This window comes from Callithrix jacchus, chromosome 7 (genome assembly GCF_049354715.1).
Source record: "Callithrix jacchus isolate 240 chromosome 7, calJac240_pri, whole genome shotgun sequence".
In the NCBI taxonomy this organism is placed as follows: Eukaryota; Metazoa; Chordata; class Mammalia; order Primates; family Cebidae; genus Callithrix; species Callithrix jacchus.
The window spans coordinates 34,748,963-34,767,109 of NC_133508.1; the positions used below are offsets into that span (position 1 = coordinate 34,748,963).

The following is an 18,147-nucleotide window of genomic DNA, read 5'->3' on the forward strand; positions in this document are numbered from 1 at the left end:
TTAAAAAACAGTATGTCAAGTATTTAGTAAATGTGCAGTACTCAGTAAATATTTGATGCTCTTATTTCTAATTACTATGAGAGTTCAAATAAATGCGAATTTGGTATTTCTTTCAATATTGATAGCTCTGTAAGGGTGGAACACTGTCTTGTTTTCTACTGTATGTCTAGTTCCTAGGAGAACACCAGTGCATCATACATATATTTGTTGGATAAATTCATGGATGAAAGAATGAGTAAATTAATACGTGAAGAAAAAAAGTATCGTGTAGCTATAGCTAGATTATAATTATATAGATTTTATGTGTAAAATAATTTCTAAATAATTAAAATAAGATAATTATATATACATATATTACATCATAGATTTTGTTATTTATAATACTGGATAACTTCTAAATTATTTTTAATGGAAATTTCTACCCCTCTATTCACTAGTATGACTTGACTATCAGGCCTCTTTTTCCTACATTTGTGAAGGCTAGCTAACACATACTCTCATGAATCTTCTACTGTCATCTCTATGCTAATGACTCCCAAATTTATTAATTACTATCTCTTTTTGACTTCCATACCCACCTATTGATCAAATTCTCTCTTACATCAACATTTGCTGATTTATAGGCATCTCAAATCAACACATTGAAAAGTGTGGTGGCTCAGACCTGTAATCCCAGCACTTTGCGAGACTGAGGTGGGTGGTTCACCTGAGGTCAGGAGTTCAAGACCAGCCTGGGCAACATGGTGAGACCATATCTCTGAAAAAAAAGAAAAGAAAAATGAACTTCTGTTCTTACTCTGAAATAAAATTGTCCCATAAATCGCCATTGTTTGATGTAACCTCACATTTGTTAGAAATCTAGCAATTATCCTCAGATTTCCATCTAGCGTTGCTCTGCCAATCCATCAATCATAAAGTTAATTTTGACCAATCTATGTATCTTCATTTCCAATGACATCATTCAAAGCCAAGTCACCACTATCCTCTATATACTCGGGTTTTAAATGTTTCTCACCTCAAGTTCATTCTCCTACACAACACAGTGGTTCTCAAACTTAACTGAACGTTAAAGTCATCTAAGGGGTTCAAAACTACTAATTCCTGGTATTCATTCACAGATATTGTCCTTTCATTGAGGCCAGACATCCCTATATTTAAAAATTGACTGGACATGGTGGCTCATGCCTGTAATTCCAGCACTTTGAACGGCCAAGGCAGGCTGATCACTTCAAGTCAGGAGTTTGAGACCAGCCTGAACAACATAGTGAAACCCTGTTTCCACCAAAATACAAAAATTAGTCAGGCATGATGGTGCCTGCCTGTAGTCTTAGCTACTCCGGAGGCTGAGGCATGAGATTGCTTGAACCTGGGAGGCAGAGGTTGCAGTGAGCCAAGATCGCACCATTGCACTCCAGCCTGGGCAACAGAACAAGACTCTATCAAAAACAAAACAAAACAAAACAAAAAATTAGCCAGGGCTGATTTCTAGCTCGTTTTGGATGTAAAGATCCAGAAGGGATATTTCTTCCACCTTACAATAAAAAAAGTTAAAGTAATTTCACATTACCAAGTATTTTTGAACTTATCAAAGAACCAAGTTCCCAGAACAAAAAACTGATCCAAAATCTAAGAAGCAACAGATACTTGCAGGAAGAGAAAGGCACTAGCTTTCTTGGGACAGCAACAACCAGATATTGGTTAGATCCATTTAGCTGGAAGAATTGAAGAATTCATGAAGGCTGGTGTGGACTGGCAGAACACTCAACTCTTGCCCAGGCTGGAGTGCAGTGGCATGATCTCAGCTCACTGTAACCTCTATCTCCCAGGCTCAAGTAATCCTCCCACCTCAGCTCTCAGTACTGGGACTACAGATGTGTGGCACCACGCCTGGCATTTTATTTTTTGTAGAGATGAGGTCTCACTATATTGCCCAGGCTCTTCTTAAAATCCTGGGATCAAGCAATTCTCCTGCCTCAGCCTCACAAAGTGCTGGAATTACACGCATGTGCCATTGCACCTGGCTTCTTTCTCTTTTTTAAATTGCTCTAAAAGACAACTGTCAAAAGCAAAAATAGCATGAGTATTGTATGTTTACAGCATTTGTAAAAGTGAAATGTATGGCAACAACAGCACAATGAATGGAAGGGAAGAGTTGGGAATATACTGTTATAAAGTCCTTCCGCTACATGTGAAGTGGTATATTACTGGAGGTTCCCAGCATGTGGAACCTATTGAGTGGACCACTCCATGAAAGTTGTAGGCATGGAAGAAAAAAAAGTGTTACAGAAATATGTGACCTTGAATTCTAAAATTATACTGCATTACGTGTATTTTTATAACAAGTATGCTCTTATACTTTAAAAAGCTGTGGTTGTTTCTTAATAGACTTGATTTTTTTCAGAAAAATTTTAGGTCCACAGCGAAATCAAGCAGAAAGTACAGAGTTCCTACCATCCCCTCCCCCAGTCTCCCCATCAACATCCTGCACTAGCATGTTTAATTGGTTAGAACTGATTAACCTACATTGACACATAATTTTCATCCAAAGTACATAAATGAAGGTTCATTCTCAGTGGTGTATACTCAACAGGTTTTAATAAATATGTAATAGCATGCACCCACCATTATAGAATCACACAGAATAGTTTCATTATCCTAAAAATCCTGTGTGCTCCCCTTTGTCATTCTGAATTTTCTTTTCTCCAAAGCCAGAAATCCCAAAAAGTTAAGAGTCGGCCTTTATCAGTCTGAAGTATGTCTTCAATTCTCAGCAATAATTCTTTCACCTGTTATTATTTTTTCTTCTGAAATTTCTATTAAAAAATATATATGCTTCTACCTTCCACATTTTGTTTTCTTTTTTTGAGATGGAGTCTCACTCTGTCACCCAGGCTGGAGTGCAATGGCACGATCTTGACTCACCGCAACCTCTGCCTCCTGGTTCAAGTGATTCTCTTGCCTCAGCCTCCTGAGTAGCTGGAATTACAGGCATGCACCACCATGTCTGGCTAATTTTTGTATTTTTAGTAGACAGGGTTTCACCATGTTGGTCAGGCTGCTCTTGAATTCCTGACCTCGTGATCTTCCTGCCTTAGCCTCCCAGAGTGCTTGGGTTACAGGCATGTGCCACCGTGCCCAGCCTACCTTCCATATTTCTTAACTCTCTTCTCATGCTTTCCATTTCTTAGTTCCTTTCTTGCTTTAACCTTCCGGTTCGTGAATGCTCTCCAGCTAAATAGTCAACCTATCCATTGAGCTATTTCATTAATATTTGTCAACATCCAATTCACAAATGCTTGTTTTTGGTTTGTGTTTCCAACATTCTCCCTTCTTTCTCTGAAGTTTTTTGTTAAGCTTATTTTCAATTCTTACTGTCTGATCCATTCGCTTGACTTTCTCTGATATAGCTAGTTCTATGTAATGCGTTAGTAGTTCTCTTGGTCCTCAGATGCTTCAGGATTTTCCCTCTGTGCTCATACTTATTCGTTGGGACAATCAGCTGCCTTGGCTATCATGTCTACCTGAGAGAAGAGGAGAAAAGCCTGTGTTGGTTTGTGCTGCTCCACCAGAGTTTAGGACTTGGGAAAATGTATATCTTATGTTTAAGTGCTTCTAGGATAATGATCCAGTTCAAGCATTCCCTGTTTACTCATTTCAGGCATGTCCAGATCATTTCACAATTCCTCTACTCCAGTCACTGCTACTGATAGAGAAGTAAAAGGAAAGAACAAGGGGATAATAGGGCCCCCAGGCACAGGCTGGCTAATCCACACTGACACACCACACTTCCAAATGTTTTGGCGACAATTCTTTGTTCTGACCTACTCCTTAAAGGTTGATGTTTTCCAATGCGCCTTGCACATTCCTTTTCTCTAACACTGGATGGAGTCTCTCTGGCTCATATTTTCTTTGCTTATACATTGCCTCTGAACTAATAACATTCAAAGTTTGTTAAATAATTGTGTACTTGGGAATTTCAAGAGACATTTTAAATCATATGCTCAATCTTGGAGGAGGCTAGACTCAGTGTCAGCTTTAAAGTACCTGTTTTTATTGGTTTAGTTATTTTATCTTACAAAGGAAGTAAATACTAAAAATAAGAAAGAGAATTCTAGGGGGGGTGTGGTGGCTCCCGCCTGTAATCCCAGCACTTTGGGAGGTTGAGGTGGGTGGATCATGAGGTCAGGAGATGGAGACCATCTTGGCCATTATGGTGAAACCCCATCTCTACTAAAAATACAAAAATTAGCCGGTGTGGTGGTGTGAGGCTGTAGTCCCAGCTACTCGGGAGGCTGAGACAGGAGAATTGCTTGAATCCAGGAGGCGGAGGTTGTAGTGAGCCAAGATCATACCACTGCACTCCAGCCTGGGCGACAGAGCAAGACTTCGTCTCAAAAAGAAACAGAAAAAGAATTTTACAGGTTCTTCCAACTCTCCATTTCTGTGGATCTCCATTTGCACTGCGGAGTTGCTGAGCCATATAATTTTACCATATTTAGTCTCTGGTGGATGTTAGTTAATATTAAGTGGGTTATGGACTAACTTTTAGCTCTCCATGAAAATCAGTACACTCAGATTTTAACACAAATATTTTGGTATTCATATATCTAGGCGTACTAGAATTTTTAGGAAGGTTTTTAAATTAATTTTGTGTATTTATTTAGAGATAGAGTCTTACTCTGTTATTCAGACTACAGTGCAGTGGTGCAAACTCCTAGGCTGAACAGATCCTCCTGCTTCAGCCTCCTGACTAGCTGGGATTACAGGCAAGCCACGTCTCATTTTTCAATTTTTTTTTGGTAAAGATGGAATCTCACTATGTTGCCCAAGGTGATCTCAAACTCCTGGCTTCAAGTGATCCTCCCACTTTGGCATCCTACCTCAACCTGTGTTGAGATTACAGACACAGGCCACCTTGCCCAGCCCAAGGTGATTTATTTATTTATTTATTTGAGATGGCGTCTCACTCTGTCGCCAGCTGGAGTGCAGTGGCATGATCTTGGCTCACTGCAACCTCTGACTCCCAGGTGCAAGCGATTCTCCTCCTTCCATCTCCCGAGTAGCTGGGAATACAGGTGTGCACCACCATGCCTAGTTAATTTTTGTATTTTTAGTAGAGACGGGGTTTCACCATGTTGGTCAGGATAGTCTCGATCTCCTGGTCTCGTGATCTGCCTGCCTTGGCCTCCCAAAGTGCTGGGATTACAGGTATAATCCACTGTTCCCAGCCTTTTTATTTTTTGAAACTCTTTTCCTTTGACTATATTGCTCTCCTAAGCCAGTCTGAGGTTACTTTTTTGGCTCCATACATTAATATTTATTTTTTATTCTTATATTTTCAGAAAATGGCAAAAAAAAAAAAAAACCCTTTGGCTCCAATTTCTTTGCACAGCCTAGTATCCAGAAATAAAGAAAGAAAACTGATCATCTATAGGGACTGCATGTATCATCAAGCTATGGTATTCAAATTTGTTTTATCATCTAAATGACTACTTCCAAATTTTGTATACTAAAAACTCAGATGTAGAAGTCCTTGAGTGAATCTGTACACAAATCCTTGAGTGAATGTTACACAGAAAGGCTTACACATCAATATTAAATTAATCATCATGCTAGGCTGGTAATTAATTTAATTACCAGAGGCTGATGCCTATGATCCCAGCTACTAAGGAGGCTGAGTTGGGGAGATTGCTTGAGCCTTGGAGGCAGAGGTTGCAGTGAACTGAGATGTCTTAATAAATAAATATCATAAAATATAAATTGTCATGCCTGGGTGTGGGATGGCTGAATTTTCTAGTTTCTATTATAAAAATGTTATTTTATTTGAGGAAAACAAAACATCCACATGATGGCACTATAACACACAAAATAAGAGGTGGTCCATTTATGAAGACCAAGAACTTGGTAAATTCTAGTTAGAGTACTTTTTACTCTAAAATGCTGAAAAGACATTGCCAAAAGAATGTGCTAAAAAAATGGCTGGGCTCATGCCTGTGAATCTTAGCACTTTGAGAGGCCAAGGCAGGCAGATCACTTGAACCTGGGAGTTCGAGACCAGCCTAGGTGACATGGTGGAAACTCCTTCTATGAAAAATATTAAAATTAGCCTGCCACGGTGACATGACCCTGTATTCCCAGTTACCTGGGAGGCTGACGTGCAAGGATTGCTTGAGCCTGGATAGTTGAGGCTGCAGTGAGCCAAGATCATGCCACTGCACTCCAGCCTGAGCCATAGAGTAAGAGATCCTGTCTCAAGAAAAACAACAAAAAAAAGAATGCTGGCTGGGCGCAGTGGCTCATGCCTGTAATCTCAGCACTTTGGGAGGCCAACGTGGGCAGATCACCAAGTCAGGCATTCGAGACCAGGCTAGCCAACATGGTGAAACCCTGTCTCTACTAAGAATACAAAAAAATTAGCTGGGCATGGTGGCAGACACCTGTAATCCCAGCTACTCAGGAGTCTGAGGCAGGAGAATCACTTAAACTCAGGAGGCGGAGGCTGCAGTGAGCCAAGATCATGCCATTGCACCCTAGCTTAGGCGATATAGTGAAGACTCAGTCTCAAAAAAAACCCCTGAAAAATAAGGCATTTATATACAAGGTCATATGGATATAATTCCCTTATGTTTTATAGAGACTTACTGGCTAATCTTTCATATCCCCTTCCAAGTTCATTTTTCCGTGATTTATTTAATAACAGCATCTTAGTTCTCATCTTTTTAGACAACAATTAAGCATCTCCAACCCATAGTATTGAACTAAGTCAAAGAAAAGCAGTTACTTTAAAATCTAATGTGAGCATATGAACTATGTTGGGAGCTACTTAATGATTCTCCATAATGTCTGTCTTCCTATAAGCAATTCTAGGGGGCAATTCAGGAGCTATTAGAGAAACAGTATTAAATGAGACAGATGCCATCCATGGAGTTTATATTCTGGCAGGAAGATGGGCTTTATTTATTCATTTATTTTTGAGATGGGAGTCTCACTCACTCTGTTGCCCAGGCTGGAGTGCTGTGGGGCGATCCTGGCTCACTGCAACTTCTGCTTCCCAGGCTCAATCGATTTTCCTGCCTCAGCCTCTTGAGTAGCAAGGACCACAGGCATGCCACCACGCCCAGCTGATTTTGTGTGTTTTTAGTAGAGATGGGGTTTTGCCATGTTGGCTAGGCTGTATGATATGCACCACATTAAAACCTTTGTTATTAGCTAATATATTCTTCTTTACAAACACTTTATGAAGTCAGCACTAGGATCCCTCTTTTACAGGTAAAGAAAACTAGGCTGGGAGAGGGGCTAAGGCCACAGAACAAAAATGTGGCATGGAGCTTTTTTCCAATATGAAATATATTGATAATGACAATCTTCCTCTTTTCTCATGCCTTTCTTCTCCCTTAGTGAGGCACAGTGGCACACGCCTGTAGTCCCAGATACTTGGCCGGCTGAGGTGAGAGGACTACTTGAGCCCGGGAAGTCGAGAAAACAGTTATTAAGCATCTCCAACACATAGTGTTAAACTAAATCAAGGAAAAGCAGTTATTTTAAAATCTAATATGAGCACATGACTGTGTTGGGAGCTGCTTAATGCAGTGAACCATGATCACACCACTACACTCCAGCTTAGGCGACAGAGCAAAACCCGGTCTCAAAAAAATAAATAAATAAATAAAAATTAGACATGATAGTTTAACTACTGCAATCTCATAGTTTTAAAAATTCAGTTGCCTAGGCTTTTATTATAATGTCCTTTAACGATAGTTGTAAGCAGTTTCCTGAGTACAGAATACATCAGATTTAGAGGTTTAAGTTTGCCAAACTTAAAAACCAAAAGCACATAAACACACATACAAAATGGTATTTCCCATGTTGGGATATAGAACTGTTAACTCTCCAAAGAATAAAGCATTTTTTGCCAAATGGCAAATCAAAGACACCATAAATCAAGTACATATTATACTAACTTGTTTGACTTTTCTCAAATATTTAAATTGGGCACACTATCTTTGTAAGAGTCGTAAATCCTAAAGTTTGAACAGAAAGGGCCTGTGCATAAATGCTTTTAAGGTGAATCCATTTTCCAGTTTTTCTCTGCATTAAATTAGTAAAATAAAATAGGACAGTCATTTGAAAAATGCTAAATCTTGAGATCTGTGGTCTAGTGGAAAGCGTACAGGGTTAAAAGTCACAAGTTCGGGGTTCTTGTCCTAATACTACTATCCACTATTATCCACTAGCCAAAGGATGCCTCGAAACCTCTCAGCCTATACTTTCTAATTTATAAAACCAAGGGGTTTGTTTTTATTTCTAAGTTCTCATATTTCACACAAGTAAACAAAGAAAACTGGCCAAGTCATAAAATAATAATTATAGCCTACATTTATTTAGTAGGCTTTGTGCCAGGCACAAAGTTCTATATACTTTACATGGATTAATTTAATTAGTGTAGCTTGTGAGGCAGGTAGTAATAATATCCCCATTTTATTTTATTTTATTGAGCCGTAACCAATCTTTGAGTGCAGTGGCACAATCTTGGCTCGCTGCAACCTCTGCCCTCTGGGTTCAAGTGGTTCTCATGCATCGGCCTCCCAAGTAGCTGTGATTACAGGTATGTGCCACCGTGCCCAACTAATTTCTATATTTTTAGTAGAGATGGGATTTTGCCATATTGGCCAGGCTTGTCTCAAACTCCTGGCATCTGATCTGTTCACCTTATCTCCCAATGTGCTGGAATTACAGGCGTGAGCCACCATGCCTGGCCAATATTCCCATTTTAGAGACCCCATCTCTACAAAAAATTTAAAAAATTAGCCAGGCGTGGTGGTGCGCACCTGTAGTCCTAGCTACTTAGGAGGCTGAGGTGAGAGGATTGCTTGAGCCTAGGAGATTGAGACTGCAGTGAGCTGTGACTGTGACTGCACCACTGCACTCTAGCTTGGGTGACAGAATGAGATCCTATCTACAAACAAACAGAATATACAAAAAAAAACAAAGGACTTCATGCCAAACATAGTTGCACTCTGTTAGCTAATAAATCTCACTGGTGTTTTTACTATAATTCAGATTTCATTTATTTTAAAAATATGTAAAGGATTCTTGCAGTACACAATTCAGGAGGCCACCAAAGATAAATCAGAGTCTCCTTTCACTTCTGTTCCTTAAGTTTTAGACCCTCCTAGTCACTGTAGATTTTTAAGAACAGAAATCACATCACCAAAGCTCTATCTAAGGAAAATGAATCAGACAGAAATGCTTCTATACGGTAGTACCAGACAGGTAACAGTGCGAATAAAAAGGAAGGGATGTGTGTAAGTTAGCGTTTAGCACAGGGCCTAGAACAGAGCAGGTACTTCAAAATATTGTCTGTGTAGCTCCTGAATGACAAGAATAGAAGAATGACCAAAAGAATGATTTCAAGATTTAGAGGCTGGATGACAAGGAGCTGAAAAGTGCCACTAACATTGTTAAAACAACAAGAAAAAAAATCAAGGTTCAGGTATGAAAGGGGAAGAAGACAAGGCATGTAGTTTTGAACCTATGAATTGGAAATGCTCATGGGCCATGTAAGTGGAAACTGTCAGGTGTTTGGAAATGTGATCCAGTGCTAATGAATGAAATTGGAAGCTTTGGGTATAAATTTTAGAATTTGCCTTAAAAAAAAATGGGAATGATTAGATCACTAAGGAAAATACTGTTTGAGGACAGTATATAAGATAACGTCCAGGGACAGAAAATTAACAGCTATCTACATTAGGGAAGAAAAGATGAGTGAAACCAGGAGAGCCAAGTATCATGAAAATGCAGGAGGAAAACTATATTAAGAAGGTGGCAGGCTTATGCCTGTAATCCCAACACTTTGGGAACCCGAGGTGGGAGAATTGCTTTAGACCAGGAATCTGAAGCTGAATGAGCTCTGATTGTACCACTGCACTCTATCCTTGGTGACACAGCGAGACTCTGCCTCTCAGTAAATAAATTTTAAAAAGAAGGTAGCAGTCATTGGTAGTATCAGATGAGGAAAAGAGGTCAAGTCAAATCAAAAAGGAGAAAAAGTGGTTAGATTTAGTAATGAGAAAGGGGACAGATTTAGTAATCATTGCAAGTGCAATGGCTCATGCCTATAATCCCAGCACTTTCAGAGGCCAAGGTAGAAGGATTGCTTAAACCCAGGAGTTCCAGGCTAGCCTGGGCAAGAGTGAGACCCCATGTCTACATATAAAAATAAAAATTAAATTTTAAAAAAAGAGAAGGAAGAGGACAAAAATTAGGCAGGAAATAACCAATGAGTGGGTGGTGAGGAAGTGAACACAGCCCTGCCTTGCCCTCCTCTCTTGAGAAATCTGATGGTGAGGGGATGGCAAAGGATGGAACAGTAGGCAAATGGGCAAAAAAATGTAAATGTGCAATCTGGAATTGGGAACTCTGTAGCCTTCCTTATGGGGCTAGCAGTGCCAACAGTTTTCAAGAGCTGAGCTACTAACACATTTGCAGGGAAAGAAGGAGCCAAGAGGATGAAAAAGACTGCAGGTACAAGACTCGACAATTGAGCAAGATCTGATATGGGAAAGAAACAACATCTAGCTTACAGTTTGATTTGGAGAGGAAAAGAGGCACTTCTCCTGACCTAGAAAGGGAGGAAAAGTTTAGAGGAAGGAGGATAAGGGTGTGACTAACAGCCTGTATTTTCAGAAAAGTAGGTGACCTAGTTGTCCCTCCTCAACAGAGAATTAACTATCACCTAGGTGAGAAGCCCCAAAAGCTAGACATTGGACTGACATAAACATGGCTATTTAAGTACTTATGGCAAATATTTTTTAAAAATATGTTATAACCTCAAGAGGTAGGTATTATTCCTTCCTCCCATTTAAAAAACTTATGCTTCCCTTAAGAGGATGTGAAACTTGCCCAGAGCAAACAAGCCTACATTTAAATCCAGATCTAACTGCATGATTTTAAAGTATATTACATCTTAAAAATAAAAATAAAAAAAAAAACAAAAGTATATTACATCTTACGGCAAGGAAATAGCAGAGGCCAACTGATGGGCTTACAGGTATGTGTAGCTCACCTCCAGCATTGATCTTTGTAAAAAAACAAATGAACAAAAAACATGGTTTGTGCTTTCTGGACTTTATAATTAAGACTACATACATACAGGAGTAAAATACTGGCAAGAAAGGAAACAGTAGAGAAAATACTTTTCAAATAAGAAATTGCCATTGCTTTAATTCTTTGGGTCTCTTATGATCTATTCTGTTACAGAGACAATTGTGGATACAATTCCCCTTGATCTATAAAACTTAGATTTGAAGAAAGGTTCAGATTGGATTTAGATTAGGCCCTGCTCAGTGAAAATTATAAAAAACACTGACATTACAGTAACTGATATGAAAGAATATAGTAAATCTTCACTTAACATTGTCAATAACTTCTTAGAAACTGTGGTTTTCAGTGAAACAATGTACAATGAAACCAATCTTTTTGTCATCAATATTATTTTTATTTTATTTTGTTTTGTTTTCAAAAGATGGGGTTTCACCATGTTGGGCAGGCTGGTCTTGAACTCCTGACCTCAGGTGATCCACCCACCTTGGCCTCCCAAAGTGCCAGGATTACAGGTGTGAGCCACCATGCCCAGCTGTCATCAATATTATAATGAAATGAAGACAACACTGAAATGTTTTTTGTGGACCTGCTCTAAGTTACTTGATCTAAAGCCACGGTTTCTAAGAATCTATTGTTAGTCTATAACCATGCTGCTATTCTTTATCCTGATATCTCATTTTTTTTTTTTTTTTTGAGACAGAATCTTGACCTGTTACTGAAGCTGGAGTGCAGAAGCAGGGGGCGTGATCTCAGCTCACTACAGCCCTGACCTCCCAGGTTCAGGCCATTCTCCTGCCTCAGTTTCCCAAGTAGCTGGAAATACAGACATCCACCACCACTCTCAGCTAATTTTTGTATTTTTAATTGAGACAGGGTTTCATCATGTTGGCCAGGCTGGTCTGGAACTCCTGACCTCAGGTGATCCACCCACCATGGCCTCCCAAAGTGCTGGGGTTACAGGCATGAGCCACCGTGCCTGGTCAAAATATTAAAAAAAAAATCTTTATAGTAGGTATAAGCATGAGAAACTGAAAAAAGTTTGTGACTTTTTTTTTGAGACAGAGTATTGCTCTATTGACAGGCTGGAGTGCAGTGGCGAAATCTCGGCTCACTGGAGCCTCCCTCTCCCAAGTTCAAGTGATTCTCCTGCCTTAGCCTCCCGAGCAGCTCGGATTACAAGCGCCTGCCACCACGCCTGGCTACGTTTTGTATTTTAGTAGAAATGGGGTTTTACCACGTTGGCCAGGGTGGCCGCGAATTCGAGCTCAGTGATCTGACTGCCTCGGCTTCCCAAAATGCTGGGATTACAGGCGTGAGCCACCGCACCTGGCATGCATTTTTAATCTTAAAAAAAAATAAAAATAACCTTTCCGTGTTGCTGAGTTTTTTGTTTAAGAGATGGGTCTCCTCCCATCTTGGTCTCCCAAAGTGTTGGGATTACATGCCTGAGCCAGCGCGCCTGGCCTGCGGAGCATTTCCAATCAAATTCTCGGATGAACTGCAAGAAATGATCCTTGGAAGCAGGTGAATTGTCTCAGGTCAAGCTTCTTTTGGAGGACTCAACCAGCTGTGACTGGCTGTGAAGATGGAGGAAAAGGGCCACTCGTCAAGGCATGTAGGCAGCTTTTAGAAGTTAGAAAAAGCATGCCTGTAGTCCCAGCTACTCGGGAGGCTGAGGCTGGAGAATCGCTTGAGCCCGGGAGGTGGAGGTTGCAGAGAGTCGAGATGACGCCACTGCAGTCCAGCCCGGAAAACAGGACAGAGTGAGACCTTATTACCCACCTCCACACAAAAAAAGACAGGCCATGTCTTTTACACTGGAATGAGAAACTTCAGAATTCTGCTTATGTCAAAAACGGGAGAGTGAACTTGCCAGGATTTTCTTCTAACCTCCGCCAGTATGCATCATAACCGGAAGTGTTTCGTTTGGCCACAATCCAGTTCGGGATTTTCTCACCCTACAGGGATTCTAGCATTTCACAAAGCAACCTTCCCTGCCTGCATTATGTTGACACACGCTTTTTTCTCAGCAACTTTTCAAGTAGTGCCCTTGGGGGCAGAAGTTTCCAAAGTGACACATTCTTAAGTACGCTAAGGTTGAGTTTAAGCTCCTTATTTTTCCAGAATGTAAGGAGGTTCCTTTTTAGGCTAAAAGCCCTTCCTTTTTGAATGCCTATTCCGCCTCACCACGGCTAGGGCAGATGACTGCTTTACAGGCCAGGCACGCTCGGCCTGGGAACGCCACCGCTTCCAGTTGGATGAAAACGCTCCTCCAGGCCGGGCGCGGTGGCTCACGCCTGTAATCCCAGCACTTTGGGAGGCCGAGGCGGGTGGATCACGAGGTCAAGAGATCGAGACCATCCTGGTCAACAAGGTGAAACCCCGTCTCTACTAAAGATACAAAAAATTAGCTAAGCATGGTGGCGCGTGCCTGTAATCCCGGCTATTCAGGAGGCTGAGGCAGGAGAATTGCCTGAACCCAGGAGGTGGAGGTTGCTGTGAGCCGAGATCGTGCCATTGCACTCCAGCCTGGGTAACAAGAGTGAAACTCCGTCTAAAAAAAAGAAAAAAAGAAAAAAAAGAAAGAAAAAAGAAAACGCTCCTCCATTATCCGCAAGGGCTTTGCTCGTTCCTCGCCTCGGTCTCATCTCTACGTGGACACTGCCACTGTCGCTCCTCAACACTGATGCATGGACAAGGTGGCGGGAGGCGACGGTCGGCTGGGACCCAGGGCTGCCCACTAGATGTTGTGCAGGGGCTCGCGCCCAGCGGGGGACCTGGGCCCCACGGCGGTGGGCCGGCCACGGCGTGGAGGTGGGGACGCTCCTGCAGGCCCGGGAGTCCGCAAAACGCGCTTCCAGCCGGGACAGAGGCGAGACGCTCACGGACCTTGGCTTGGGGTTGGCGGCTTTAGGAAGAAAGCAGCCTCGAGACCCTGAGTCCCCGGCGACGACCGTTAGCCTCACGGACAAGTCATTGGATTTCCGGCGCACGCGCGGCGTGGTGAGGGCAGCTTCCGGTTTCCAGCCTCGACCCGGCCCCTGCCTTCCGCCCCACCCCCAGACGAGTGCCTCCTCTTGGCCCCGCCCCCTGGCTTTTCTTCTCCCCACTCCTAGGCCTCGCCCCCTGACCCGCTCCTGCCCGCCGCCCCGCCCCCGTTCCATTGCATTGTTGGATTGTGGCGCCGCACTCCCGCTGGCGGCCGGCAGGGGGCGGAGTTCGAGCCTGGATTTTTCCGCGGGGCGTCCCTCGGGAGGCAGTCCCGGCGTGGGGGAGGGGGAGGCGGAGCGCGAGGACGCGGTTCCGTCGGCAGCGGCGTTACTTTTGGTCCGGGCTCGGTGAGGAGGCTGCGGCTGCCGCATCAGAGCTGACGTGGGGACGACGTGGGGCCGCCGCCAGCGCCGGATTGCTGGGCGGCGGCGCCGCAGCTGAGCGGCGGTCGGGCTCGGCGTCTCCACCTCCTCGCGTCCGTAATCAGTGACGAGGTCCGCTACGTAAATCCCTTCGCGGCGGGTAAGTGGCGCGCCGGCGGCGGCCCCGAGACCCAGCAGCGGGCGACGCGGCGCAGGAGGCGGAGGCAGGAGGCGGGCGGAGCCGGGGGTGGCGGGACGGGCCAGGGGCCGGGACCCCGGGGCCGGGCGGAGGGCAGCGGGGCAGCCGCGAGTTCCCCTGACGCGGCCCCTCGCCAGGCGCCTGTGAGGCCGTCGCCTTCCCGGCCCACGCCCGCGTCGGCCTCTCCGCCGTCCCGACACCCGCCTGCCTCCTCGCGAACTTGGGACGAGTTGGAAAATCGTCCCTGAGCGAGCCCTGAGGTTCAGGGGAGCGGTTTAACTAGGAAAAGGAAGTCAGAAGTAAGGACTTCGGGGTTCCAGTGCCCGCGGCGCCTCTGCCCCACTTCGCGAGCGCAGTTGAGATGTGAGCGGACGCAGCCGGTTTTCCGCGAAACCCCGGCCCGAGGGCCTCGCAGTTAGTCATTCGGTCCCGGGCGCGGGCGGTCCCAGGAGATGGGCAGGGCAGCGTCGCGACCGCTCTCAGAAGGCGCAGTTTCCCTTCTGCCTCAGAGTCTTGCCTTTTTAGGGCCATCTCGTGAGGTTCCCAGAGCCTGCTGAATTTGGGGAATAAACACATTATTTAACATGCTTCTTGATCCTGTTGCGTCTTATTTGTGTATTAGATATCTGAGTTTGAAATCTCTTAGGGGTTTCGTGCACGCCGCTCAGCGAAGCAGCTGTCAGTTTGTAATCAGATTTTAAGAATTTGTGACTTACAGTGCCAGTCTCAGTGTCACGGAAACTGAAAAGAGCTCTTTTAACAGTGTGGCTTACCTACGTGACGAAGTTTCTTTTTCTGCTTAATTTGCCGGGCAGATGAGAGTGCACCTTTCCGTTGGAACGAAAACCTAGATGCACAGTGAGAGTTCCGCTATGAGCATTGTATGAGATCACATTAATTATCCACGCTGTTTTTTTTGCTTTGTTTTGCTTTGAGCACCACGTTTTTTTCCTAGTCTCGATTCTCTTGGTGGATAACAAACTTTCCTTTCCTAAGTCTTAAAAGTCTTTGAGTCTAAAGTAATTTTTTTCCTAAAGGAAGGCAAATTGCACACAATACGTTTTGGCCAGTAAATGCTAAGTATTAAAACTGATGTTTAAAGAACTATGTATTGATCCCAACACAGCTTTATAAAATATAATGGTTTTGATCCTGAATGAGTAAACACTTAAAGCATTGTCAATATTCACACAACTTTGGCGAATCTGTAAATAGATCAATATAACACATACTTTCCCAGTGACTTGGTGATGGATATGGAGTCATTTTGGTGAGTGTTGTAATTACAGTGATGTTTTGTGTATATATTTTGGTGACAGTGTATGAATAAATTTTTACTGAATGCATAGATGCAGAGAACATTTTTAGTCTGTTTTTGCGTTGTCCCTGAAAGTTAATGAAATTTGCTTTTACCGATGAATTTTAACAAACTTTGGAATCTATAGGCTATAGTCCAGTTTCCTACGCAGGTGAGTTACTGCCTAATCAAAATACAAAATCTTTTTTAGGGTTATGACCATTTCATGAAAAGTAGGAAAGAGTTTCGTTTATTAGCATACATCAGGAATCCTGACTGAAGGTTTACCAATGTAGACATATATTTCTGATCATTTTCCTAAGTTGTATTCCCTGAAAACTAAGTATTGGGCCAGAAGATTTAGCTAGGTTTATTGTTGAAGTGGATAGTCCTACTGAAAAGCTCTCAAATGTCCGGTTTTTTTTAGACAGACTTCTTAAAACTGAACAGTGCAAACACTTAATAGTTGAGCCATTGAGAGACTTTTTTTTAAGAGCAGTTTTAGAACCATTGATATTTTTATATTTCCTTATCAGCATTGGTTGATAAGGACCAGGCGCTCCCGCCTGTAATCCCAGCAAATTACTGGGATTGAAATCACTTAGGGGTTTCCTTCAGGCTGCTCAGCGAAGCAGCTGTCAGTTTGTAATCAGATTTTAAGAAATTGTGACGTACAGTGCCGGTCTCAAAGTGTCACGAAACTGAAAAGAGCCCCTTTAACAGTGTGGCTTACCTACGTGACTACGTTACCTTTTCTACTTAATTTGCCTGGCAGATGAGGCCCAGGCGGGCGGATCACTGGGTCAGGAGGTCGAGACCATCCTGGCCAACATGGTGAAACCCTGTCTCTACTTAAAAAAAAAAAAAAAATTAGCCTGGGGGTGGTGGCCTGCGCCTTTAGTCCCAGCTACTTATGAGGCTGAGGCAGGAGAATTGCTGGAACCCGGGAGGTGGAGGCTGTAGGGAAGAGATCAAGCCACTGCACTCCAGCGTGGAGGACAGAGCGAGGCTCCGTCTCAAAAAAAGAAAACAAAAAACATTGGTTGATAAGGAAATAAGCCTGAAATGTTGGAATTTTATTGTTTCTACCTCATTTAACTGATGGATTCTATACGTAAAAGTCAGCTTTGAAAAAAGAATTACTGTACATTGAACACAGTTTTGGTATTATCAACACAGGAACTTAAATACAGATTTAGGAAAAATGAATCTCATTACCTAATAGGTAGAAATGAACATTTTAAATAATTATGTTAATAATCTCCTTTTAGAGAATACATTTTAAACACCGTTTGCAATGGGAACTCCACAATAAAGACTGTGCTGCTCTTAAGAACAAATGCTTTTACTTATAGGTTTTCATTTTTTGACATTCTATATCCGGTAGAGAATAAGCAAGAACAAGGAAGAAAACCTAAGGATATCATTAGTGGAAATTTTTCTTGATATTATGAAAATGCCTTAAGTCTTATTGCACTGAATAATGACGTTTTGGTCAATGATGGACTGCATGTATGTCACATAAGATTATAATGGAGCTGAAGAATTCCTGTCACATAGTGATGTCCTAGCTGTCCTAATATCCTAGGGCAGCGTATTACCTTTCTGTGTTTAGGTGTGTTTAGACACTCAAATGCTTTCTACTGTGTTCTAATCACCTACAGTATATAATACGGTAACATGTTTTAAGGGTTTGTAACCTAGGAGAAACAAGCTATCATTTGTTTAATAGCACTTTATAACGTTGGCAGAATGAAGTTGCCTAACATTTCTAAGAATGTATCCTCACTATTAAGTGAAGCATAATGGTAATTCAGTTATAGCAAGATTTACAAAGAAAATGATGTCTATTTGCACATTTCATGACAGGCCTTCCTAGGAGTGATAGAGGAAATTACTGGCAATATGTATGTGAAACAGTTGTTATAAGTAGAGGAAATGCATAGACTATAAAATTATCTGGTAGGTTTGCTTAAAGACTGATTAAATAACTATCTCATTGGTCAGGAAGGATGCTTACCTCTCAGAAACCCTTACTAGCAACTCATCCTCTTGTCAGGCTTCTTTTTTTTTTTCGTTGAAGCCTCAGTTCTCCACAAATGGGAAGCATCTTTGTGCATGTTTTCTAAACAGTAGTATAACCATGCCAATTAAATGTCAAGGTACTAATAAAATCCTGTGAACTTTTAAGAGTG

General features: G+C 42.4%; 2 protein-coding genes across 35 annotated transcripts in view; one reads left to right on the forward strand and one right to left on the reverse strand.

Annotated features, from left to right (window-relative positions):
- Nucleotides 1-393: 393 nt before the first annotated feature.
- Nucleotides 394-15,186, reverse strand: LOC144577185 (uncharacterized). The gene is made up of 3 exons (XM_078333093.1): nucleotides 14,999-15,186; nucleotides 13,993-14,910; nucleotides 394-3,521 (listed from the first exon to the last, which is right to left on the reverse strand). The coding sequence occupies exons 1-3, from the start codon at nucleotides 15,184-15,186 to the stop codon at nucleotides 3,518-3,520; spliced, it is 1,110 nt and encodes a 369-aa protein (XP_078189219.1). The 3' UTR covers nucleotides 394-3,517.
- Nucleotides 14,362-18,147, forward strand: part of CREM (cAMP responsive element modulator) — an 87,886-nt gene continuing 84,100 nt past the window's right edge. For 32 of the 34 annotated variants that reach the window (XM_009000160.5, XM_009000161.5, XM_009000167.5 and 29 more), the window contains exon 1: nucleotides 14,362-14,616. The gene's annotated coding sequence lies outside the window, so the exon portion shown is untranslated. Of the gene's footprint in view, nucleotides 14,617-15,066; nucleotides 16,787-18,147 lie in introns of those variants that run through there. The other 2 variants (XM_078329894.1, XM_078329895.1) reach the window with 1 other exon arrangement.

Excerpts from the sequence above, each read along its gene's own strand:
- LOC144577185 (XM_078333093.1), bottom strand. The coding sequence starts at position 15,186 with ATGGCCCTAAAAAGGCAAGACTCTGAGGCAGAAGGGAAACTGCGCCTT. Across the intron at positions 14,911-14,998 it reads ATCTCAACTGCGCTCGCGAA|GGCTCGCTCAGGGACGATTT; the intron begins GTGGGGCAGAGG and ends CCTGAACCTCAG.